This window comes from Nylanderia fulva, unplaced genomic scaffold (assembly GCF_048542155.1).
Source record: "Nylanderia fulva isolate GAGA-0341 unplaced genomic scaffold, ASM4854215v1 Scaffold38, whole genome shotgun sequence".
NCBI lineage: Eukaryota > Metazoa > Arthropoda > Insecta > Hymenoptera > Formicidae > Nylanderia > Nylanderia fulva.
In genome coordinates, this window is record NW_028190455.1 from 1679673 (window position 1) to 1707505 (window position 27833).

The 27833-nt window shown below is 37.2% G+C and overlaps 2 protein-coding genes across 11 annotated transcripts in view; one reads left to right on the forward strand and one right to left on the reverse strand.

Annotated features, from left to right (window-relative positions):
• The window catches only part of msn (serine/threonine-protein kinase msn), a 28340-nt gene extending 12097 nt beyond the window's left edge, over positions 1–16243 (forward strand). For 2 of the 9 annotated variants that reach the window (XM_029302731.2, XM_029302738.2), the window contains 10 exons: positions 1677–1777; positions 2504–2595; positions 2673–2749; positions 3715–4509; positions 7896–8036; positions 10923–11136; positions 11220–11440; positions 11536–11853; positions 12375–12674; positions 12805–16243. In XM_029302731.2, coding sequence (XP_029158564.1) covers positions 1677–1777; positions 2504–2595; positions 2673–2749; positions 3715–4509; positions 7896–8036; positions 10923–11136; positions 11220–11440; positions 11536–11853; positions 12375–12674; positions 12805–12888 — 2343 coding nt within the window. In that variant the 3' untranslated portion in view covers positions 12889–16243. Of the gene's footprint in view, positions 1–1225; positions 1412–1676; positions 1778–2503; positions 2596–2672; positions 2750–3714; positions 4510–7895; positions 8037–10922; positions 11137–11219; positions 11441–11535; positions 11854–12374; positions 12675–12804 lie in introns of all 9 variants that reach the window. The other 7 variants (XM_029302702.2, XM_029302691.2, XM_029302709.2 and 4 more) reach the window with 7 other exon arrangements.
• The window catches only part of LOC114930916 (uncharacterized), a 99025-nt gene continuing 86370 nt past the window's right edge, over positions 15179–27833 (reverse strand). For both annotated transcript variants that reach the window (XR_003819569.2, XM_029302776.2), the window contains one exon: positions 15179–19588. Coding sequence is in view for 1 of the 2 variants with exons in the window: in XM_029302776.2 (XP_029158609.1) it covers positions 19319–19588 (270 nt within the window). In the remaining variant the exon portion in view is untranslated. The remainder of the gene's footprint in view (positions 19589–27833) is intronic.

A 27833-nucleotide genomic window follows, 5' to 3' on the forward strand; every position in this document is an offset into this window, starting at 1 on the left:
TATTTTATAATAACTGATGTATATCTTTTTAATATTCCTTTGCTTGAGCACTTGCATTGTCCCATGTTGGACTTTTAGATCGACCGTTTATTTTTTATCATATTGTACATATATATATTGTACATACATGTTTAGATTTACATACACAACACGTTTGTTGGTGTTTCGAGAAATAACAACGTTGATTACATTACTGCATCGTTAAAATATAAGTATGATATTTATGTTTAACTATCTAAGATTAAAGTAAAACATACAGTAACGTAAATATTGATTCTTTTATGTTTATAACAATCAATAGAGAAAGTGATCGATCAAAACTGAAGAGAATATTTGAATAATTCTCTTAGATTTGAAAATATGAAAAGATGTTACAACATAATTTGTATAATTTGAAGAAATAAATTGCAGAAAATATTTTTTAAGATATTACTTTTAGAATTTTTAAGATTAACGTGGTATCATATTTTTATAAATATTAAAAATATCTACCATCTTTTGGACGGCAAATAAGTGATGCATTGAACAAAAGTTAAATAATGTTAATTAATCCATTAAATTAAACATTGAAATTATTAACCTTATTACTTTAGCTTTGATATAACTTTGATATTCTAAGGAATTCTGTCTAATATAACATGTTTTATTAAACGTGTTGCATTTGGATTGGTCATTATATAACATTATACAGGATGATTTCTAAAATAAGAATACTTAGGAGGATATTTTACTCATTTTAAGAATAAAAAAACATAAAACTTATTTTAAAAAATATAAGTTATATAAGTAATGTTTTATTTATTTATTTATTTATTTTTAGTTTTCCTTACATTAATTTTATAAGAGGCAATTTAGCAAGTATTAACAAAAAATTTGTTGACAATCGCGTGGCATAATCAAATAAATTATCAGTTAGTTCGTAAGCGCGTTTGACAATGCATTTAAATATTTATTAATACCAGGAACTTTTTAAATGGCCTTTCTTCTTAAAGCTAATAAAACACGCTTCTCTAAAGTACAGTCACTTCTTTCAGAATTATCCTGTTAAAGTTTTATTAGAGCGGTAGTATTTCGCGCTTATGTGTATCACTTTCTGTTCCCTTCGACGTTCTCCTCGCCTTCTTCTGCCTTGTTTGGCTGTCCGATGGTGGCTTCTAGCAAAAGATTCACAAAGGTCTCGGAACAGTGACTAACGGGGTTGTGCGTGTATGCGTGTGGGTGGTAGGACATGGAGATACTGGCTGCTCAACTCATCGAGCTTGGTGTGTCACAGGGCCCCGAGGCCCCGCCAAGGCCGAACAGGCAACATAAGGGCCCTGCAGTTTCGTCTACGTCGAATTCAGTGCAACCTGCAAGTGGTAACGATCAGAACAACAAACAGATGCCGCAATCTTCCAGTATTCTTGATCAAGTAAGCGATTGGAGCCACGATTGTTGTGACCACGATTGATATTTCGGCAGCAAAAGTTTACTATGTCTGCATCCACCCTTTTCCTCTTGTTGTTACATTGTCCCTTTTCTTTTCTTTCTACTCTTTATTGCGCGAAAGACACATTAACATCGCCTTGCTTCTAGTTCGAGGTAAAAAGTGTACAAAGAATGATGCAGAGACGTTAATGTCACACGAATACGAGAAAGACGCTCTAAAAATGATATATCATTTTCTGTCGTTCTAGGCCCTGTCGATCGAGAGTGACAGTGATGACGATGAAGATGCTGGAGGAAACAACTTGAGAAATGATGGTACATTATTGGCTAGCGATCCACCTAAGCCGCTGTAAGTAAGGATTTCATAAACTAACATTCAATCAGTCATGGCAATTGTCACGAATCTTTAACTTGGATATATTTGTCAAATATTAAATATCGCTACATTAAACTTCCATTATCGTCATCTAATTGAACTAATTAAAAGCACATACATAATTAGCATATATTAATTCAACGACTCCAATGAAAAGTATTATGACTGTAATAATCTATAATATACACGAATCGTCTACAACTTTTTAGCAAATTTATTTGTATATTAATATTTTCCAAATTTATAACAGTGAAAGAATTTGAAATTATATTTAAATTAATAGCCTTATTTTTTCCGAAAAATTTTTTATTAATAGTGTTGATTTTTGTAAAAAAGAAAAAAAACATTCACAAAACACTTTCTAAAAATGCAGTTATAATACTTTTTATCTTTATCATGTAAATTACTTTTCCAATAAAAGACAAATAATAAAAAAAATAATCATATAACATTACTAATTATTTAACGCTTTGATTATAATAAATAGAATAGGACGCAATTGCGGCGTGTCGTATTAATCTTACTAATGTCATTTCGTTTCATCTTCCATCATGCCTACCCCACGCTTCGACATTTCGTGTCATATGGTCGTCTTGGTCGCCTCGCCTCGCCTCGCCTCGCAACACCTCGGCAACGCACTACGTGTGCTTCATCCGTTGTCACATCGTTCCGCTGCAATATCTATTTCTACTGCTGCAGTCCTGAATTTTCTCCTTTCAGACCGTCGTCCGATTCGTCGTCGTCGTCTTCGCACAATGCCCAAAACTCCCATCACGAAGATAAGCCGAAAGGTAGTTACTTTCAAGAAGCATTACTAATGATGAAACTACGCTATCATTCAACATCATGTATTATCTAATCTTTCTAGGAGGAGCACCGAATCGTCCGCTCCCGCCAACCCCCGATGAAGAAGAATCGGGCGATCGTACGCTAGTCATGAAACGAGTAAGTACTTTTCCTCTCAAGATTGAACGATGCAAGTTAAATACTATCATATTTATATATTTTTTTATGTATCTTTTATTCGGATATACATTTCGTTTCGACATATCGTTGAAATTTACGTATAACGTTGTTATGTAACTTGTACAATACTTGTGTATAATCACAGTTTTAGTAGTTCGCGCAAAGCAGTCGTTTGTATTTCCTTTCCCATTTATTATTCGATGTTTGTAAATGTCATAATTATATCCAGGCTTAAATGGCATTAGTTGTTCGTTCCAAAAGTCTTACGCGAGAGTAGAAGATTAGATTTGAGGACAGAAGGAAAGGAAACACGCGATTGTGATGCATATCTGTCTTTTTTTTTCTTTTTTTCTTTTTTTTTTTTTTGCAAATATGTACGTGCGTTAACGTGAGAGATAATCGGGACTAATTCAGTGGTATTGTCCGCTCCCTTTATTGTTTCGCTCCACGTACTCATCAGGACTGGACTTTATATATTACAAGCGAGCACTGTATACGGTGCATCTACCGTGCACTGCCTTGTGTCTGTACTTTTGCCGCTGTCGTACGATACACAATGCACATTTATAACATATACAGACGATGAACACATACGTTGCTAGACAGACTATATATTGTTTTCGGTAGTGAAAGTGCAATGGAAAAACGTATCGTATCGTCATTATTATTTTTTTTTCAATCTTTTGTCGTATGCATAATTTTGTCTATTTTTAATCTTGGAACTCTTTCACATTTCGTACATTTTTCTTCCATGCAGCTTACTATTCATACATGACTCATTCACTACCGTGGCAAAGATAGTCGGTTTTTTATGACATTATATCATTACATTTCATCACCATTCATTGACAGTCATCGTTTCACGATGTTATCGCACGCATTTTTTTTCTGTTTTTTTTCTCTGTCACCGTACCATTATCTTCGCCATCGTACGCGCACTCTAGAAACTTAGTCAGATGTCAGACGATCGTGCAACGGCTAGCGGCAATCGGCGTTCAGAGATAGACGAACAGCTCCTCCTGAAGGAGTGGGATTTCACCCGCTTCTTTCAGGGTTTTAACGACAAGTTGGATAAAATGAAACAGGAGCATCATCAAGAAGCGGCCGGTCAAGCGAGCAAGAAATCCTCCGGATCCAATGAGGAACGTTCCTCTTCGTCTAGTGAAAGGACGCTCAAGAGACAAGAGCAGTTGGCCCGAAGAAAACACGAGCAACATCACCAAAAGCAACAACATCAATTGAAACCGGTTCACAGGCGACAAGAGAGCGACTCGAAACTGGGCAACGCGTCGAACGCCTTCACTCGCGCATTTCGCCGCGAGAACTCGGATTTTTTCCCATCCGCGAGACACTCGGCGTACTTGCAGAAGTCGGACTCGTCGCAGAGATCGAGTATATTCGCCAGCGGTAATCGGCGCGGAAGTGAGATGAGCGTCGCCGGTATTATCGGTAAGAAGAGCAGCGGCGGGGGCCTTAACTCTGGAGAGCCGATCCTAACAGATTTCTCGTTGAACCGCGAGGGGCCCCAGAGGCCCAGGAGAGAAAAGACCGAGAGCGAGATCGTCTTCGGTAATAGACACGAGGCGAGAAGGTTCGATTTCGGACGCGATAAAGACGAGAACGCAAGAAGACGCAGTTGTAGACCCTTGGATGCTACGGCCTCTGCCGTAGTCGACGAGGGAACGATTAAGTCCACGGCCAGTACGACGGCCAGCGAGTACAGCCCCATTGTCACCCAGGTCAGTCCCCTAAGCGAGTCCTGCGAGCCCCCCCGAATCTCGCGAAGTAACTTCGCGAGCCCCTCCTGCCTGTGTGCTTGCCTGAGAAACCCTTCTTAACCCTGTCGAGATTTTTCTGTCTGTTATTTTCCCTCATCCATCTCCAGAATGTATCTTCGAAGTGTCTATCGAGATATTGTCATTTTTTTTATATTCAAGATTGACAAATGTCAAGATTAAATTTAATTAACGAAATTAGCTATGTTCGTGGACACTTTGATTCTTTACACTATTTTTTCCCGAGACCATCGTGACTGATTTTTCGACATCCAGCGACGTAACCAATCACATAGAAAGCTAGTAAATCAGCTACGCTCGACTTTTAGACGCATTTCTTTTTTCTACATCACCATTCAGTTTCACGATTTATCACGGATGAATAGCAGCGATACACTATTAATTACTAGTGCTGTCAGTAATCATATTAGCAGTATTAATACAACGTCTCATAATTCGATTAGATTTTTCATCATTTTCACTGAAAAGCGATATCGGAAGATCTTTGAAGCGGAACGTTAGATTATCGTTACTACGTTATGCCATCTCTATTACTAATACCATTATACTACTAGTATTACTACTCCTATTATATCTACTTCAATAACACTCCATTATTACTGTTACTGCTATTACTACCACTACTTAGTGTTCTACTATTAGTTCCTATTGTTACACTTAAGGATAAGGGGGAAGATTCTCGCTCTGGGAGAGGTGCTGCTGATATAACAATCTTCTTTACATATTTCTCTGCTCTTTATGAACGAGGAGGCTTTTTGCAAATGTGTCGTATTTGCCGAGTAGCGTTAATGCGCGTTTCATTTTGGGTTCATATTAATCACAAGACAATGTTTCGCCTAATGTAAAACGTCTAATGCTTCATTTGAAATGAAATATGGTTGTGGGTTTTTTTTCATGAGATTATTAACGTACGACAAATCGAGAAAAGAGAGATGTCGAATTATTAATTGCTACTCCGTAAATCAGAATTTCCTCCGTCTTCCATCTTCATCGCTGTGTATCCTTGTTCCCGGCAAATGAGCCTCGTCCTCTACTATTTGAGTTATGCGTACTATGCTATGCAGAAAAACGACAAACATCTACGCCGACGAAATCTGGGACAGAACTGAAGATTAACCGCATGGAATTTCTTCGGGATACAACGTCTCATTACCATCAACGCAACGACACGTCGCGGGACTCAGAAAAAAAAGAACTCATTAAGATTCGTGGTGAATCACGAATTTCCCCCGATTACTTTGACATATTTTCAATATATGTCTTCGCGGATTTATTTCTAATCGTTACTAATAAATCTATGAAAATATCGGAAATGAAGTTTTTTCAAAAAAATAATTATCGATAAAATTTTTCTCATAGCAATTATTTCCTTTTTATTTTCTTTCTATTATACATTAATATATGAGTTATTAAAATACTATCTAAAATACTAAACCGACTAACATTATAATAGTCGTCATGTTCTTTTAGATTAGTTTATCAGAAATTTTAGTAATCGAACTAAATCTTTGCATCCCAAGAATAAGAAAAAAAGTGGAAAGAAAAGAAGTAAAATAGAGGATTTGAAAGATAAAAATAGAGATCGGAAAAACGCGAAAACAATACTAATAATATTCAACAATCGATCTGGCGTGTAAATATTTTCTGAGTGTGTGTTTGACATTAACGCAATTTCTAACATTATCTGCATGGTTCTGACCAAAAAAGAGAGACAAACAAAGAAAGAGGCAACGAGACTATTCTTAAACAAAGATTGAATATTGGGAGAAGAGGAAGACGACGTTAAGGCAGAGAGAAAGAGAGAGAGAAAACGATCTCAGAGAAACTCGAGCGATCGAGATTGAAATATAGAGTGACGATGGATCATTTTGTAAACGTCGTACGAGGCCATGACTGTTATCACGAGAGCACCGTCTTGCATGACGCTTGCAGTAATAAAGGAATGTTGTGTCCAATAGAGATACGCGCTAAACGCGCACAGCGATCATCTCATGTCTTCGTGTTGCAGCACGTGCTAAAGCATGCTTTATTTTGTCTTACATGTGTTCTTTCGGCATGATATACGTGTAGCGATTTTGTGTCTACTCTTATCGCCGTCTCGTCAAGATTAACGTGCGTTAGAGAAATGCTGAGAATACGCATCGAATTAATTATTAAACCTTTGTCTTACGCTTTTTTGTTAGTTATAAAGAGAAATTGAATGTAATTATTACATTTTAACGTTGTGCAATGTCCAAACGAAAGCAATAATTGCATTCAATTTTGCGATTATTAGCTAATTTCTCTCTCTAGTATAAGTCTAATTTTTATGTGGTATAGAAGTACAACAAATGATAAACTATTACATTCGTTGCATATATATAGTTATTAATTTCAACTTATTTTTTACTTATTATTGCGCGGATGTCCATAATTTTTTATTGCGATTGTGACTTTGTACTACTTGTTGAGATTATGTAACGTGATTGTGAAAGTTTACGTTCCTATTGAAATTAATAACATATAATGAGTTGTTTTAGAGTAATTTATATTACAATGTGTCTATGACATATATGTCTTTATGTGCCGTCGTAATAAGATGTAAAACATTCAGTGAATTGGTAATATTATGTTATTTAATGAGACTGACAAAAATAAGTTTATGTAGCAGCTAGATATGATTGATATTAGCTAATCGACAGTTCGCATGACTGCGTTTGCCTTTATTTTGCACTACACATACTGATCAATAACACATATATATATAAGTCGTTGCGTTGTGAAAAGAAATTAATCTCATTAATTCGTTAACTCGTAATTTTTTTAGATGTGCATTCGATATAAGTTTTTTTAGCATTATTTATATAATTTTGCTCTTTGTTTTTCTTCTTATTTTTATTATTTCCTGCTTTACTCGCGTCTTTGTCATTTTCTCTTACTGCTCTTTTATTATTATTTTCGCTTGCCTTTTCGCTTTTCCGTGATATAATCCGCGCTTTCGTAATTTCATTGTCCTTCATATCGTTGCATTACTTCCCTTCTAATCCTTGTTTCTCTTACTACTGTTCTACCCCTCTAATCAGCGTAATTCTTTATCTTATTTCTATATCGCAGTATCGAGATCTGAATGTATAAAAATAGCAAAAATATTTTTAAAAATATCAGTTTTACACATGGTGCTAGAAATCCAGCTAATTAAAATATGAAAGAAAGGAAATTTTTGACAGGAAAATATAATATAAAACAGAAATATTCAGATCTCGATCTCAAGGCTTCTCTTTATATACGCTCTTCCTTTCAACCGTTGGCTCGGTTGTTCGTATATTAAATGGAAAATCGCTGGTTTGCAGAATCGCGAGGGTGATCGTTCAAGAGGCGGTGGTGATTTCCAGAGATCAGATTCGTCCCCAGGCTCGCGGCCCAGTTCGGTCTTACCGGATCTCTTGACTTCTTCACCAGGTCAACGACAGGACAAGTCGACTAGCGAGGAGGTCAGATTCATCTATCTTATATGTACCTATGTTCTCTGTCCTCTATATAATGATATATGCGCGCACTCGTGCATGTTCATGTACTCGTATTCCTTTCGATATATACAGAAAATGTGGTCCAATATAATATAATATATATTATTGAAGAAAGATTTTTTTAGAGTTGGTAATTTTTTATCAAAAAATATTAATAGAAAAAATTGAGAGAAATTAAGCGAAAGATTTGCATGCACGAGTGCGCGCGGATGCATCAAAATTTCCAAACAACTTATTTATTTTCACTTTATTATACAAAAAACTTATATGTTTCTCGTCGAGACTTGTGAGTCTTGTGAGCGATGTGACGTAACAACGTCGTACAATGATCGATAAAAAGATCTTAGATGATTAGACATTTCGTTCAGTAGCAATGAGAATGCTTTTTCATGTTATCGAATTGTCCGAGAAGTACTGTGCTTTTTGATTGGATCAAAGAGAAACGTTTCTTATATACTGTGTATATTTATATCTCATCTCGATTATTCTAAGCATACGTCGCAAAATAGGTACGTAGCGCGTGTTGGTACTGTGTTCTTATCCGCAAACCTGTGATTCGTATATATTATTTTATTTCGCCAGGCTTCTTGTGAACGAAGAAAAAGAGAAAGACTAGTGGCAACGACAGTAAAAAAACCGATACGATACAGTAAGAAATTTGCTTGACGCTTCGATACTTAAAATTCCGAAATACATGAAAATCAACTGAATCGCGTGATTTTTACATATCTATATATTATTTAAATTTTACGAGGGTTTGCGCACACAGGAGGCGGCTTATGCTTTGTGTCAGTGTCTTGTTAATTGTTCGTGATAGCCTACAAAGTGCATTTTGTTAACTATACGTATCAATCTGTTATTTCATTCCTTTAAGTTGCATTCTTATTTCATTATGAACTTTAGCAATTGGTATATAGACCTCGACGGTTTTTAATTTTATATTATTTTCTTATGCATAAACAAAATTATTATTATTACACGAAGGTATACGATGTTAGCAGAAGCTCAGAAAATTCCAACTTTAGCGAAAATTTCAGAAAATTGTCAATTCTCTCAGTAGAAATTTTATTCGATGTGTAATTTCTGGTGATTTTTCTACATACTTCTAGTAAGAAAAGAAAATAATAAAGAAAGAAGGAGAGAGAGTGAAAGTTACCACTAGTCTAGTAACGGTTCAGAAACGGTTCGCATCGTTGCTTACGCATCTTTTTACTCTATTCTCTATCAGGTTCAATATCAGAGAAAAGCTTTTGTGATTCTCGTTTCCCCATTCGTTATCGAAAAAAAATCGTACGCGATAATTTCGTTTTTACCCTGGCATCCCTAAATATTTCTCTACACATCTCTCGCTAACGAGAATTTCTCGTAAGCGTATATATATGTGATTCCTCAACCCCCCTGATTTGTCCCCTGATTTTAGAGACAGTTAATGTTTTCGTAGGAAGAGAAAAAAATCAATTACGTTTGAAAAGTATATATATATATATTTCCGATTATACAAGAGCACTGTACAAATCTTTCTTATTGGCAATCCACGTGCAAGAAGAGACGTGGAAGTCGCAAAACGAGCTAGTAGAATAATTACTCGAGCCCTGTAATATAGAATTACAGATTTTTAAAAATTTTTTACGGTCACGCTTTGAGTATAGAATCAGTAGGCCATGTCTCTGTTTCACGTGCGATCTCCCTTTATAAGCGATCAATTATACGGTTGTCAGCGTGACTAATTCAGGATTATGTTGTGTGTTGTGGGACACGCGGGAGCTCTAACCCGAAGGGCAGGGCCCTCTACTGACCATTCCAATCCCAATACTAATTAAAATGTAAGTATCTCTCTATTCATCCATTTACACAAATTTCAACATTGTTTTCCCTCCCCCTCTTCTTCCCCCTCCTCGCGAGGGGAGGAGGCAGAAGGGACAAGGGCAGAATATACTCGTGTTACTTTGCTCTCGATCATTGATCTTTTTCATTATGCACACCGCGAGATGAATGCCAGTTTTTGTGCGCGGTCGTTTTATAACTCCTCTTTTTGTTGTTGGTTTGTGGGATCCTCTATTCTCTTGATTCTCGATGTCACACACCGGTAATTAACGACGATACATATATGTAATATATATTTCTAACACGACCACGTCGCGGCCACCGTTGCTTTTTGTTCTCACATCTCTCTCTTCCTTCTATCCTTTCTCTCTGGATTTTGTTTCTCATTCGTGAACAACGTGCGTGACAAACGTGCGCGAGATGAATCGCGCGTTTCACGATGTTTACGACTGTTTAATCTCGTGTTGGGTGCATTCGAGAATAACGGGACGCGACGCGATAATATATAATAAGCTAATAATTGTGTGGATGTGCCATTATTTAACACGCAGAGTTGGCTAGTTTCGAAATCTGCTTGTCTGAAATGCATCTCTCCGATATATACATACATATACATATATATGTGTGTGTGTGTGTGTGTGTGGGTTCATTATCATTGCGAGAATGCCTTTGCTCCGTGTTACTTTCACATATAATTTACTTTGCGTAATAGAAGCTTTAATTTACGAACGAGATATAATATTTGTTTGTATAGGAATGCTATGTAGATATCGCATATTTGACTCGACTGGTTTGTTCTTTCTTCATTACCTCATTTACATCCTTTGCATGTTGTTCTTTTCGTTTTTTTATTCTATTTGAAAAACCTATCTGCGATTTACATCTTTCTGCCAGTAGTGTTTTCGGGTTGAAGATGAGTTTTTCTGGGACTTTAGCATCTTTTGTTTTGTGTGTGTATGAAGTAGAAATTTCATTTGACGTGGTTCACCCGGGATCTCTTGAACGACAGAATCATCTCTGTTGCAGTATCGACAAGCGGTGAAATCACCACCTCCGTTTGCGCTTCAACAGAAACAGAGGTCTTTCCTGACTTTCGGATTCGGGGCCGGTCCAGCGAGAAGAGAGTCCCACGTAAACGTTAACGTCACTCCCACCAGCCATGATTTAGCCTCGGATACACCCGAGATACGCAAATACAAGAAGCGTTTTAACAGCGAGATTCTTTGCGCCGCGTTATGGGGTACGTATAACTATCCTATTAATTGCATGACAATTTTTCGAAATTTTGTCGAATTATGTAATTAATTTCTAAACGCTTTACAGGAGTGAATCTATTGATCGGCACCGAAAACGGCCTGATGTTATTGGACAGAAGCGGGCAGGGTAAGGTTTATCAATTGATCAGCAGGAGACGTTTCCAACAGATGGAGGTTCTCGAAGGTCAAAATATTCTCGTCACAATCAGTGGTAAGAAGAACAGAGTACGCGTCTACTATCTATCTTGGTTGAAGAGTAAGATTCTGCGGACGGACGGTCACAGCGACGTAAGTTTTATTTATACATCGTAGAAACTTTTTCTTCTTTTCTGATCTTTATCGCGAGAATATTTTTATCATAATATTATTTTATTCATTCACAGCAAGTCGAGCGACGTAACGGTTGGATTAACGTGGGCGATCTGCAGGGCGCCGTGCATTTTAAAATAGTGAAATACGAGAGGATAAAGTTCCTCGTGATCGCGCTGAAAGATTCCATAGAGATTTACGCCTGGGCGCCAAAGCCGTATCACAAATTCATGGCTTTCAAATCTTTCGGCGAACTTGCGCATAGACCGCTATTGGTTGACCTTACGGTCGAGGAGGGTACAAGGTTAAAGGTTATTTACGGTAGCGCCGACGGCTTCCACGCAGTTGATTTGGATTCCGCCACGGTTTACGACATTTATTTACCGAAACACGTAAGAGAAATCACATCCAGAATTGGATAGGATAGGTAGGAAGGTATACACGGCACGATTTATTGGCCGATCTGCTCGTTTCATAAATTGGGCAGGTTTCTCGGTGATAAATCTCTCTTGTACGATTTATCGTTAGTGGAATACTAACATGAACACGCACACATACGTTCTTTGCAGTATTTAACGATATATCCGCAGATTTTTACATTGAACTAGTTTTGCAACGGGAAACGATATTTTTTTTATTGCCAAACTCTTCGTTAAGATCAATACATATGTAAATTGATTGAATTTATTCATCAAGAGACATCAATGTGTATGCATAGATATATATGTATGTCCGTGTGTATTGTTTCTGAACTTGTATGCATTATACAATTTTTCCAACAATTTTGAAAAATGATAAATCGCTCAAATCGACCGAGAAAAAATCGTCGTGCATATTTATCTGCCTATCACAGCCTTTATTTTCTTTAAAATCATATGGCAGTGTATATTATAATACACTTTTCTAATTACAGACCCAAGGCCCTATTTGTCCTCACTGTATAGTAGCGTTGCCTAATAGTAATGGCATGCAACTGCTACTTTGCTACGATAATGAAGGTGTATACGTAAATACTTACGGCAGAGTATCCAAAACGATGGTTCTTCAATGGGGCGAGATGCCTACGAGCGTCGCATATATTGGCACGGGGCAGATTATGGGTTGGGGTAACAAGGCGATTGAAATCAGAAGTGTGGAGAGCGGTCACCTCGATGGAGTTTTCATGCACAAGAAGGCTCAACGGCTCAAGTTCCTCTGTGAACGTAATGATAAGGTACGTACGATACATCTCGATTCGAATTTGCATATTTTTACGAACGTAACATTTTTAGAACGCTATATATTTATTTAAAATAATTTCCTTGCTTATGTTGTAAACTTATACGTTTTATCGCCTGTCACAGGTGTTCTTCTCATCGGCAAAAGGCGGTAGTTCGTGCCAGATTTATTTCATGACATTAAACAAACCGGGCATGGCCAACTGGTGATTCCGAATGAGGCCGAATTTGGCCCCAAAATTATCTTCGCGATTACCAATGCCTCCTCCGCGTGTATCGGGATATACAGCCTCGGCTCGTACACTCGCCCGCCCTTCACTGCCAGGACTCAGCGCCTTGGAGAATAGGAGGTGCATGCATCGTATCCAGCATCCTTATCAACAACAGCATCAGCAGCGTCATCAACGTCATCGTCAATATTATTCTTATTATTATCCGCGTAATCTTTCAACGTCGTACAATTACAATTATGAATACGAAGAGGACGAAGAGTGCGACGATAGGTTTCAACGATACTGTCGGCCCTTGCGAAGCGCGCCGGGGACGTTAACATTTGTGAATCTTCTCGTCAAGAGATTTCTGTGTATTCTCACTTGCACGCCCTGCGGATTGCGCGGCGCGGCCTAACACAGTGCTGAAACACGGAGCAAATTTTTTCAAGAGCGCGCACGATCAAGTATTGCACGCTGGTAAATCGTATCGAAGGTATTCTCTATGTATTTTTCCCTCTCTTTCTAAAAAAAAAAGATACAAATTTATCGCTCTAATTACACTACGATAAGTCTGTATTTGTTTTGCGTTGGCATGTATATGTAAACTTGAATTCTCGCAAAACCTTAATGTTAAAAACATAAAAACAACGGAACAAAGTGTATTTTAATGTGTCTGATGAATAGATCTAATGATTAAGAGTGTTTTATACGAAGAATGATTTAGAGAATAACGTAATAAAACATAAACTTCATTTGTGTTCTGATCTTTCTAAAATCGCGAGTAGATAGACGTAAGTACAGCGCTGACGAATTACCAGTGACGCAGCGATCATATATCTGGCTGATTGTTGTACTATGTGCAACATAAGGAAACTCGTGCAATATCGCTGGATCGGTCTGTACAAAATAAAGAGTGACTCTATTTCTAAGAGATTGTTCTTGCTCGATAATCGCGCGGCAAGGAAATATTCCGATAATTGAATTGCGAGTGTCGTATAAAGAATCGGAAATCTCGAAGAATATAAAAGAAAAGAAGAAGCTCGTATAGTGTTTGCAATCGTGATTATTTTCTTTGTCAGAGTTTGTCAATTTTTCAATTCTGGTGTGTGGTCTTAACAAAAAAAAAAGTGTAACGTCGTTTTAATAGAAACAAACGCGTTACGACAGACTGACGCCATAAATAAACGGGAACGACGTCGTTTTTATATACGACGCGATATCATGAAATAAAATTAGAATTAAGTGAGAGTAATTACTAACGTTAATTAATTGTATAGTTATAGCAGCTGAGGATTCTTTTCGCGGACTTGTGACGATGACGCGATACGAGATAACGTGGATAGGATAACCTTGGATGGATGAAAATCGCATTTTTACAAAGTAGTAGATTAATTATACAGTAGGGATTTCGCGACGCGCGACGTTGAAACGATGTTATATAGCTAAGTTTTCCTCTTGTTTTTTTCCATGTTATTTTCACGTTCGAATAATCTTTCTTGTTATGTTCAATACGTGTCTCTGTACTACGAGAAACCACATTCGCACAACAATCTTTCGTCGTGACGTCGTCGACGAACAACGTAGACGATATAGTCTTCAGCTTTTGTAAGAAATTTGTAACTTAACGAGAGGAGACGCGCATTAAAAAGAGAGCATCCCGCTCGTTCCTTGATCGCGGATCGCTAATATTCCGCTTTCGAAAGCGGTTATTACACGATCTGATCTCATAATCTCAAAGATACTCTCTCCTGGTTGAAAGGGAATCCTTCATAATTTTATCGTACGCGGTTTTATTGATGTCGGATTATTCTCAGCCGATTTAAGAGAGCTTACAGTGTTAATAATGAGGTGATAAAGGAAGAAATTTCAAGTTACGCTCGTTCTTCGTTCACGTTGTTTACGATATTGGAGTTATTGAACGTACGTAATTAGTATACGTAATTACTTGCAGGGATTTCATCGATAAAAGTTACTTTATGGAGACCTAACGATTGGGGAAACATATTTTTAGCATTACAGGTATAATTACGCATTACCAACGTGACACGAAAGAGCAAGTACAGGCAGGAATTATGAAAATTAATTAAGTAAGAATCGGTTATCGGCTAACGAAAACTTGATTGTGATCGTGTTAATTATGCGACTGTGAAAATTGGACTGTGCTTGGAATTCGAAGATAAGACAAATGTAGTGAATATCGCGGTGAGCAAAATCTTGAAAAAAAAATATCTATCTCCCTTTTCGTCCAGGCTTGCGGTCAGGCTGACATATCTTTTTTGCTCGTCACGCGTTTTAAAACGAACGATTAAAGTGACCGATCTTTATCGACGATTTAAAAAAAATGTACTTTTAATATTAAGACATTATGTAATACGACACGTATTTATTTACGATACGATTAGGTAAATGCGATAGCGATGATCGATAAAAAAAAATCAAGTTTCGCGAGAGATTGTACGTTCATTTATTTATTTGTGTACAAATAAATAAATATATGACGTGTCTCGTGCAGGCGACACATTTTACTCGAATCGATAGCGATTTTTCACGGCGGTATCGCGTAGCAATCGTGAAATTGCATATGTTGTAAACGTCGTTGTAAGCTGTCGACGTTATCAGTTGGTAACGTATACAATAGATATTATACGCGCTCGCGGCGAAACATTTTTTATACCATTCACACGAGAAGGCACAGAAAGGGGCGGAAAGCTCCGGCATAGTGCAACGAAAGACTGCTTTTTAAACGGAGGAAGCTTTTTATCGCGCGAGAACAGAGAACGAGTGGGATAAACCGAACAAAAGAAGGGGAGAGATTGCAAAGAGAGAACGAAAGTGCGAGAGCGAATGAGAGAGAGAGAATGAATTTTTGGCAAGAACAAAAATATACTGCACTTTCGAGCGGTTATTTACGATTGGTAGAAATGTGGATAATATATAATAATATTATTAATTACCTTAACTAGCGCGAACTAATTTTATACGAGGGACTTCCCTTTTCTTTGTATCCTTGGATCGATTTTGACCCTACTCCCTCCTTTTCTAATCTTTCTACGGCGTTCGATTTCCTCCCCTTGATTGACCCTTGATTCTCTTTACATATTGTCTCCCAAAGATGGTAGTGATGATTTTTTTTTTTTTTACAGTATATAGGTAATAATTATAATTACGGCAATTTGTATCGATTGTATTATTACTATTATTCCTATTCTTACGAACGTCACGATCGTTAGACGCGATGTATACTATGATTACGACGATTATTATTTTTATTATTACTATTCACACACACATACACACGTACATACACATACACACTATTGCTAAAGTCAAATATACGGACATTCGTAATTTCATCGATGCGTTTCTTTATTCGCAGCCCCTCATGCAATAAACCGGCGACTTCTTGACTTCTTTGCCCTCCTAAAAGGTATACAATCGCAAGTTCTAGCTAGTTTATCGCGATAAGTCACTACGGTTAATTCGCACAGCGAATCGCTAACGCGATTCCCGCGAGTTTATTGTGCAGCGCGATGCTTATCGCGACTGCGAGTTATCGATGTTTGTTGAGAATGTTCATGCGCTTCCGGAGCGCGCGCGATCGAATTTCTCCCGGCGCTTTCCTAAACCGGATTTAGCTTCATCGTTTACCAATTTCCGTTTAATTGTTTTGAATTGCGATTGTTGTTTCAAACTGCTGTCGATGCTGTCGATGGCGGAACAGTGTATCATTCACATTTAAATACTTCGTATATCTTTTGTGCTTCAAACATTGAGTTCCTTTTAATTTGTTCTAAATATCGCTCTTTGAATAACGCAAATTTACGAAGAATTTTATTGATAATTTTGTGTATGTGTATAATAGAAAAAAATCTTTGAGTAGAATATGCAAATCGCCGTTGCTTGCGAAGTCTGAGCCAATATTATCGCAAGTGTGAATTAATTTTCTGTGAATTCAGATTCCTGGTATCGAAGAAACGAGGAATCTTAATTATGCGAGTACAAATATAGTTAATAAATATGTTAATATCATTATCAGATTTTTTCAGGAAAGACAAATCTCTCCACACAAATGCTTAATTATTCATCAAATCTTTCATAATTCTTTAACAATATAATTGTTATTTTTATAATCTTTTATTTTTTACGCTTTTATAATGTAAAATTATTTGAATCCTAGAGTTGTCTTCTTCTGTAACAATTATAAATATCCAAATCGATATGTATATATATATATAAAATATGTATATAACATATAAAACTTTTCCAGATAAAAGGGATAAAACGCGCGATATATATTTCTTGCTATTTTCAAGCTGATATTAAAGAAGGATCCAAGAGAAAAATCTGCAAACTCCTTCGATACCGGGGCAGTCTGCGGATTGTAGTTCTTGTTGAAGAAACCCGTTCTTTCTTCCCCCCTTCCTTTAGGGGATAGTATACACTAAACTATTAACCCTCGTAATACCTAAAAGCCGATATATCGGTTTTTGTTACATAGTAGAACGTACTTGACGATCGATATATCGACATGTTAGTTAGTGTACTATCTGCTAACAAAATTATTAATGTTTAATACTTTAAACCTCACCCCCGATACACGCGTATAATGGTCGGAAATAAGAACAAAACTACCCTTCGACAACCCTCGGTCGTTCGTTCATTCGCCGTTCGCACAATCGCGATCAGTGTTAAAATTGTTCAATGACCGAGATTTCGGGCGGAAGAGATCTTGGAGACGTTCTATAAAGTTTGATATTACGGGCGGAGATCGAGTTGAACTACCAGCAGTCTGTATTAATGATGGCTAGTAATTAGCAGCAGCGGGAAACTCAAAAGGGCCGCGGACCGTTCCCTCGGCGCGAGAATCAGAAAGTTTCGTTTCCGTGGGTAATGACGCGAGAAAGCACATGTATATGTGATATGTACACGTACGTATATATATACACTGGAGAATATGTTTATTCGAAAGTTGCATGCGCGTTAAACGCATTAAAAGTATTCCCCGGAATGGATCTGTGTGCGAAGTTTCGCCCCCGAGCTAGATTTAACCACCTGATCCGCGTTGAACGCGGAAATCCCCCGAATCTCGATTCGCTCTATCTCGATAACAACTTCGGATATATATATATACCGGATAACAGAGAGAGAGTATACCCTTTTAAGATATCGTAATACGCGATCTTTTCATTAGCCAGAGCGGAGAACAACGTCGCGTTATTTTTTTCGATTACCGTCCATGTTGAAAGAGGTGCTCTTAACGATTTTGATTTCAATTTTAAATTCTGCCGAAGAACGCGAAGAAAAAATTTTTTAAATAAAAAGGAAGTAAGAGATGTAGTATATATATATATATATATATATTTCTTTTCTCAGAAGGAAAATATTTATTAAAGAAAGAGGAATGTGGCAGGGGGATGGTTCTTGGATGTTACTTGAATGTAGACACCACCATTCCACGAGCCAATATTACGTTCTGACGGTCTACGCTTTTTTTTTTTTTTTTTTTTTTTTTTTTTTATTTCAGGGCACGTCTAAAGACCGTAGCCGAACGCTTTCTTCTCTACGAGAAACGAGAAACTTATGTTTTCGGAGTTAATTGTATGCAAGCCGTGCGGGCGAATCGGAAGCGCTCCTTCTCTTTCTTCGTTTCGTTTCTCTGTGTATCCATCTCGTTTCCAGCCGGCTTTTCCCAGTTCGGTGCGAGGCGAAGGAAGAAGGGAAGGGAAAGCGATTCGGTTCCCATTACCGGGAAACGTTTGAACGTAAGTTGATTGCTCGTAGTATGGACTTTTGTATTCTCTAAACTCAGAAGCATTATCGTTAACGAGCAAACGATAGTCGCTGGAAGCGCAGTCGATACCGGAGTGCCGGCGGTACTTCCGGAAATTCTTGCGCAACTAAACAGCTCCTAATGAGCTTGGCGAGTAATACTCGGAAATCGACCAGTGGATCGGAAACTAAGTTAGGGGGAGCGATTAATTCAATTCGCCGCCCTGTTTATTATTAGTTTCGCGGTAATCGTGTATCTCGAATCGCCGGAGCGGCGATATCTTTTCCTCCGCCGCGTGCTTTCCATACGATATACGATTTTTCCTTGCATTCCCTTATTCCTTTTCCTATTACCAATTACACTTTTATCTATATAATTCACAATCACACGTTGCAAGCAGTCTCCGCATTGCAAGAGTTACGATCGCTTCGAGAACGAATTTCCGTCGCTTTTATTTCCTCGAGAAATAAGGTGCCCCGCATATTCTTCCGGTACTTTCGGCTTTTTTTCTTTTCTCGCAACATACGGCTTCTCATTCCGCGGAAAGTCTCGTTGATGCTCTCGGCATCGCCGAATATACGGCACGAATAATCGCAGCAGCCGCGTGTGACCCGGAAACGAAATATTTCCGACAGTGTCGCAGACATCGTAGGTCGGTCTATTTCGCTGTCGTATTTTCCCTTTCTTCTTTCCGTCCAAAAATCGCACCTACCGTTCTCTGTCTCTCCGATGCTATCGCCGCCGCGTCGAGAGGCCCGCGGATGTATACCTTTGATATACAGGCGAACGCGCTATCAGAGAGCGAAAACTTGGATCCAGCCTCCCGTCGATAACAGCCCCGGTGGATCGCGGTCGGTCCAGGATAAACGGCTGAATTCTCCCTCTGCGAGGTGCTCTTGCGTCTTCTTGCCCGAAACTGTATCTGTCTCTGTAAACGACAGTATTAGAAATATTTTATTATTTTTTCGATGCAACGAGCAGCGCTATTTCTCGTAAAATGAGCGTCCGCAGGACTCTCTATTTTTTATTATTTTCATATTTTTATTTTCCCTCTCTAAAAGAGCATTCAAAATCAATTATCGCAAATATTGTTAGTGCTTTTCCGACGAAAGCACTCTCTTTCTATCCTTTCTATTAGATTAGTACATCACGCACGTTTGTCACGCTGCGCGTCCCGCGCGAGACTGATTCTCGTTCGAGACATTGCGATTGCGAGATTGATGATCACGTGATCAGTCTCGCACGAGCCGTGCAGCGTAGCGGACGCGCGAATCTAATCGAAACGCAGATATTTTGATCGAAAGATTCTTGCAGAAAATTCTATCTTTTTGTTTTCGGTTAAAAATTTATATATTAAATTTTTATGAATCACATTATTAAATATATTTTATGCACGCAATGCATTGCAATAATAATTTTATGCGTTGCATTTTTAAGGTTTTATTATCACAGAATAATATAACTTCGCTTCGCGCACGTAATTATATTCGATTAAACTAAACGAAATGAGAAAAAAATGTATAAAGAGATGCATACATACAAAATAGTTCTCAACCAATACAATATAGAAATTCGGGAATTAAAATTATATATACAATAGAAATTGGATAAATTAAATGATGTACGTAATAGAAATAATTCGGCGAATTAAAATTATGGTCATATTCATCGCATCAAGCAACTGTCATCGCGAAGATTAATAAAATAATAGAAATAATATCAATAGCGCACTCTTGTGTTGTTTAATATTAAATAAAATTGCAAATAAATTTCAGTGTTTATTCACAAGGAGAGCAAATGCTTGATTATTTTACTGATTCCAAGGACGACAAATGCCCGGCTTGATCTCTTCTGCGAACGCCCATGATCCCAACCAGAGAATACATCTTCGAATATGCGTGCACTTCTACGCGAAATGTTCAGTTCTACAAATCCAAGTTTGTAAGCAGCCCTCTTGCGAGCTCTTCGTTCGCGCGTCTGCTAAGCACGTACTAATCTTAAACATGTTTCAAGATCATGGAACAACTGTAATATTTCAAGCATTTGTATACCTCTTGCCGCCTGTGTTCTCATTTAACAGAATAATACGCGTAATATATATAAATCTGCAGTTGATGTACAACATGTATTTGTATCTGCGTATAATATTTTCGACAATGTTACAACGCTAAATTAATTAAAGAATGTAGGACAAATAGAACTGTTGAATGCAGGACAGAATATAACTGATTATTAATTTAAGATTATTCGAGTTACGGTTCGTACAGTTTTATAAAAAAATTCTGACAATTAGATTATTTGTTTATTCATGAAATGCGACGTTTCGAGGGTGAGAAAAAATTCCATCCCTATATCCGATACCATAAATATATATACTGGTAAATAAGATATGACGGCTTTTAATAACGAATAGCTTTAAAACTGCCACCGATCAATATCCCTTCCGGCTTTTTAACATTATAACGATGATGCGATATTAAACCGCGCTCAGAGTGCCACAGTCTTCAATCTTTTACTTGTATATACGTAAAAAAAAAAAGAACTTTTTTTTATTTCGTTGCTTATTTTTTTCCATTCAATGTAATCATATATGTATCCAGATTAATCTCTATTATTTATTTGTATATACATTTTGCCGAACAAAGATTAATGGTTTACTTTCTGTCATATTTTATATTCATACCTATTCAGATTTTATTTAATCTTCCGGGGGGATATAGCTACATATTTAATCTTCCTTTTTTGGAGATATATTTTATTGATTATATTAATATAATATTTTCTGCAACATGTGTCACAGGAGACTATTAATACGTAACACGAGAAATGAATAAAACGTGAATCAAGAATATGTCTCATAAATGCAACATGTCAACGTAAATATAAGCTCAACCAGGTATGTAAGAAACTTTTTTTTAATGATCAACCGCATCAGTAAAGGGAAACGAGAGAGCTGAGAAAAGAGAAGGATCGCGATCGAGATTATTTTCACGATCAAAGCCGCATTCTTGCTCTCGAGACGAGGTAGATCCTCTCTCTCTCTCTCGCTCGCTCCCATCCGGACGATTAATCTTGGCGGAAAACATTTACGACCCCGGCGCTGCGGCACGAAGCGGCTCGCGAAAAGCGCGGAAGGACCTTAGATCACGACAGCCCGGAAGAATATGGCCGGGACACGAGGGGTTGGCGATCGAATCACGCTGGAGAATATAGAATAAAATTATTCTAACGCGCGCAATCTTCCTCCCTCTCGCACGCATTCTAAAGAGCGGAATCGCGCGCGGTTGTATCGCGGCCGGAAAAAGAGGGAATAAAAAGACGAGAGGAATTTGCACGGGCGATTGATGATTCGCAAAGTCGCGCTGGAGATCGCGGAGGGGTGAACGAGGTGGCGGAGAACGCGCGCGAGTAGACGCAAGGATAGGGTGGAAGTGGAAGCTGGAGGTGGCGGCAGTCCTGGCGATGCGATGGCGCGCGCGAGCGAGAGAGAGAGAGAGAGGCGGCGGCATGCCACTCGTTCGCAGGATACTGGCGGCGTGTATGCCGGCGGTGGCGAACGCGCCCGGACATCGATACAGCTCCGCCGCCACCACACTTTGCCCCCGATCCTCTCTCTCTCTTCACCCTCCCTGACCCTCCCTCCGTTCGCGCGCGACCCTCTCGTGTGCGAGTCTCCCTCGTGCACGGCACCGCACGCATCCCTCTCGCGTGGTACCCGTATATATACTATCCGCGCGCATATATGCCATTAGCCCCCCTTTCCAGAAGGCGAAACCTGGTCCGCTTATGCTGTGTGTATATATATATATATGTTATATTTTCGCGTCCGACACTTATTGCCGCATCGCTCGACTTTCGTTCTAACGTGTGGAACAACGCGCGGCCTAACGAGTTATTTCAGGGTTAATCCAGGGATCGTTCCTCTTAATCATTTCTCTCTCAGTCTGTAATGCGCTTTTGAAGGTAGACATCTGTCTCTTCCCGTATACGTGGTCTGTTGTGTGTATAAATGCGCGTGTACAGGAAATATCCGCGGTGTCTTTTATTAGCCCTGCAAAATTATTACGCGGATTAAGCGCGGCGGACTTTACGATCTATAAGAATTTACTCCGGGGAAATTTTAACGTGCAATGTGTTATATATATTTTGCATGCGAGGGAGAGAGGGAGAGATGCGCAGCTTTAAAATATTCCTCTTAGAATATATATTTCTCCGGTTTTTATTCCATAAATTTTTTACTCTCTTCGGAAAGCGAGATGTGCGCGACAAATTAGCTACTGTTGGATTAATTTGATCTATTAGCCGCGGTCTTTTTATCAACGCGCCGAGTTCTTACGACACATGGTTCTATATACTCACCGTTGTACTTTCCTCTTTACGTTTCTCTCTTCCTTTTATATTTTATTTTTTTTTCTTTTTATTATTTTTTCCCCGCTCTCTCTCTCCCATCATTTACATTACTTGCAATTAAACAATTCTTTAAGCATCAGCGCGGTAAATTACTGAACGGCTCTCATCGCAATTATTGAACGCAAATCGTTAATGAGAACAATTAACATCGAAATTACACGTTCGATTCGAGATTATTTTACTCGGTGAGTGTTTATTAACGCGATAGCGCGGTACACACCGACGTGTATACGAGAAACGTCGCCCTTTTTGCGCACGGTAATACCAAAATTAACGTCCGACGAGCTCATTTTGGATCTCATCCTCCGTAATCCTCCGGACTAAATTGCACATGCATCGGCGCATCCCGCGGCGGAGGAACGCATGCTCGTTTGCGTATCATTAGCCCCGGATGCAGAATGTGGCTCTATCCACGATGGTCGCCCTTGCTGCCTTGCGAATCGCTTTAAAAGAGTCTTAAACGCAAATTAATTAAGTAGCGCAAACCTAATTAAAGCGAATCAATATTGATACGGTTTTTATGCGGTTAATCATTGAGCGCGTTTGATAAATTTATGACAGTGACGGATAGCGAGTGCGAGGGAAAATCCATGCGTGTCGGTACGCTTAATTAAATATTAAGAAACATCGGATTAAATTGATAAACAAATGTTGGGTGCGCGTGTTGTTGGTTGTGCAAGTGGGCGAAGAAATAGTTTTGCATATTTCGGAGAAAAAAATTCAAACGTGTATACAGCGATGTTTTCGTGCAACTTTTCATTTTCAAGAAAATCGAAATGTAACATGTATTATTTATTCTCTTCTGTTGCATACGTATATATTTTCTTTAATTTTTAATGATACTATAAATCGAAATACACGAAATTCAGATTTATATAATTAAAAGCGCGTAAAACACATTTTATTTAATAAAATCTAGATAATCTTTCCCTTTTTCAATTCTTTTTATGAATTTATTTGACCATTTTGTAATGCTATATTTTTTATCATTTAATATGTCCTTTATAAATAGAAAAAATTATTTTATTTATATTACGCCGACGTTGAAATACACTAGACAAATTTATGTCGCGATGTAATTAAAAGTTGTTAAATGAGAGAGACAAAGGTTATAAAAATAATAAAAAATATTATTAAACTCGGTACAAATGCATATATATATATATATATCATTTCTTTATGTAAACTGTCATAAACACATTTCATTCGCATTCAAATGCGATCGAAATTTTTGTTCCTTTGCTTCATCACTGCTATTCATACGCCTTAACAGAGTTTAGTCTTACTCTTTTTCATTTTCGTATCATTAGTAAGAAAGAAAGAAAAACTTTGTTCCACTTTTACCAGATTACACGCGAATCATCTGAATTTCTTAGATTAGTTTAACTTTAACCAGATTTATCGAAGAACCGTAAATAAAGGTAAATAAACGTAAGGTTGTAAAGCGTTTCCGCAACATTAAGAGTTAAGAAAATGGACAAACAACCGAGAAGAAAGATGGAACAATAACGCGAAGAACGCGAGGGTACGAACGTATATTGATGTATATATTTTACAAATTTCGACGGAGATGGGAAAACTCTCTGGCTCTCGAAAAGGATGAAAGCGTGGATGCGCTGACTTTAGCAAACAGCTCGCAAAAACCTTCGACCGCGAGAATGGACCGTAACTTTCGACTCTTATCTTTGTGGAGATGCTGCATCTGTTTGAGGATTCGTTAACGAGTACCGTGTCACTTCAGCGAATTATCGTTCACGAGGAAAACCTTCGCGTTTAGCCTTCAAACCCGTTTCTTTTTTAAGCTTCCCGCTTTGACTCCTTCAATTTTTTATAGCATATTAGATGTACGTTGATTTAAGCAAACAGCAAAAACGCTCGCTTTCTCGCTCTTCAAAATCGCGAGAACGGACCGTAACTTTCCACCCTTATTTCCCCGTTTCTGGAGATGCTTACATCTGTTCGAGCATTCGTTAAGTACCGTGTCATACGATTTCGAATTTCCCCATTTCTGTTCGTCTTTTAAGTCGTGCTTTTCTCAATTTTTTTTTAAAAGCAAAGATATATATATATATATATTATATATTACGACTCTCTTATCTCTGAGATTTTGCGCTCTGATTTCTTGTTCACAGTAGATGTTGCCGAGTCAGAGAGCTAAAGCAAGAAGAGATGCTGAATGATGAGAATGGTTATTTTATTTTCGCAAGGATAACGATCCTAAGATTTTAATGACAGGTAATAATAATGATAATAATGACATTTATCATAAATAGCTCGAAAATCTCGTTTGACTGAAGAGATTATGAATTTACTTAACAAAATCCTAACACAGAGATATTTACGGCTGCATCCGTTTCGCTTCATCTCTTGAAAATGAAATACTGAATTTTATAATTTCCCTCAAAAAGAGCTGGAAAAAGAGAAAGAGAGAGAGAGAGGGCTGAAAGGGTCAACTTTCACGTTTTATTCCGCCGAGTTCTAATAGCGAAGAGCGCGCGAGAGGCAACTTGGATTCTCGGGTTTATTTTCGCGAAAATAACGTGCATTCCGTGTTCTAACTCGACATAATAACAATTTTATTGTACAGTAAAAGCGACGCGCGTGAATGTATCTCGCGGGAGATTGGGAAGAGAGCGACGTGCGGGTTAAAAAAGAAGATACGTGGAAAAGACGCGGTAGGTATAGGGATTTACCTTCCCGTACCGTATTTTTCGCGCGAGATTGAAAACTGAGCCGCCGATGCTCCGATAACTATGCGCTATTCGATCTCGGTTACTTCCGTGCCAAATGCAACATTATTATTGTGTATATCGAGTCACGCGTGAGAGATATTTCAGTGGTTAGGAAGTGCCTCGAGAATCTCGGACGATTTTCCCTCTTCTTCGAATCGTTAGGTACTCAGAATCCCTTCAGAGTCCCATCGTCGCGCTTATTTATGTATACCGACCTTCACTGAAAAAAATCCATGTACTTTTACATGGAAATTACTTGGTGAAAAGTAGACAAATTATTTAATTATCGCTGTCATTTTTTTTCCATATTTTCTAAAGTGAAAATATATATTAACGTAAAAATATGTGTAAAATATAGGTAAAATTACCATTTTTATGTCAAACTCACATGTAATTTTAAATTTAGTATTTTTACTTTATTAAAACCTTATTTTATACGCATTTACCCAATTTATTTATAACATTATTTTATAGCATTTATACATATTACTACGTGTAATTCCATGTTCAGTGGAATATTTTTTAACTTGAAAATATGTAAGAATATATTTATATATTAAATTACATATGATCTGTAATTTTCCATATAAGCAGCAATATTGGATTATTATGCTGGATTAAAAAACCTAGCATAATGTAATTTGAGATAAATATTTTATTCAGTGTTCTTATGCCCTGGGAAAGATCATAGATAAAATCTAGATATATAGGAACATTTATAAAACATTTGCTAAATGTTGACAGGTGACATGAACTGATTAAATAATTTATATGTTTTCAATACGAGGTCACTTATAGTGCTTTCTTTCTTTTATTTTTAAACTTTCTGTTTCTCTTTTCACTTATATTATTGTTCATTTTCTTTCTACGTATCTTTATTTTCTCTTCGTTTACAAAAAAATCAATACTGCACGTATGTATATGTGTGTTGTTTTTATTTTATTCTATCATATATTTCTATAGTATTTTTTTATACTTTATCTTCTTAGAGGAAATATTCCTAAAATAAATATATTATTACTAGTAGTAAATTCGCAAATTCTGTTATTAAATATAGGCTATTAAGTATCTATCCACGAATATTGCGAGTTAATTTAATTTTATTGTAAACACATGGAATTTCATGTCATGTATGTATGTCACGTGTATGCTATTTATGTTTGTTAAGGGATTAATCAAAACTAGTTTTAATTCTGGTCATATGACAGTTTGTATCTCGATCGTGTATAAGAATTTACTGTAATATTCCATTTGTGAAAAAAATATGAAACATATATATATATATATATATATGAGAGATACACGTACACGCGGAAATAATTACGAAACAATGTGTGAAAATTAGCATTAATTAATAGCATTAATTTACAAGCATTTATTAATTACTGAGAAACGCTCTTATTTTTTCACATTACGTTTTGCTCTCTTCTCGCGTCAAAATATTTTTTTTCTACACTAAAAACATTTGAAAGTACAGTCGGCTATTAGCTTTATTGATGTACTTTGAAATTTTGCACGTAATGTAATTAAAATTGCTGCGAACATGTTTACGTTCCTTTACATTTAATAATTTTGTATAACTATCACAACAAATTAATTATAACTTAATTATAAGTTACTATATACAACTATCGCAGCATAAAACAAGTTAGAAAAGCATGCCTAACAATAATTAATAAACGTAAATGAATAAAAACATAAATGTGAGTAATTGAAAGCTCTTTCTCAAATAATTATGATGAATGTAATATTGAAGAATCATCTAGAAGCAAGATTCGAGTGAAATAATTTTGTGTCTCGTTTCACGCGATCTGTCAAAACTGTATATAAGTATGAGAAAATAATTATATCAAAGATTGAAAATCTTAAAACAGTATAATAGAGCGTTTTATAAAATAAAATATATTAAAATATATCAATGTACTGTACTATATATACGTACAAAAAATTTTACGATGAACTTATTAATCACGAATCATCGAATTACGTGTACCGATATAATTTGACCAATATAATTTGTCACAGGATTTT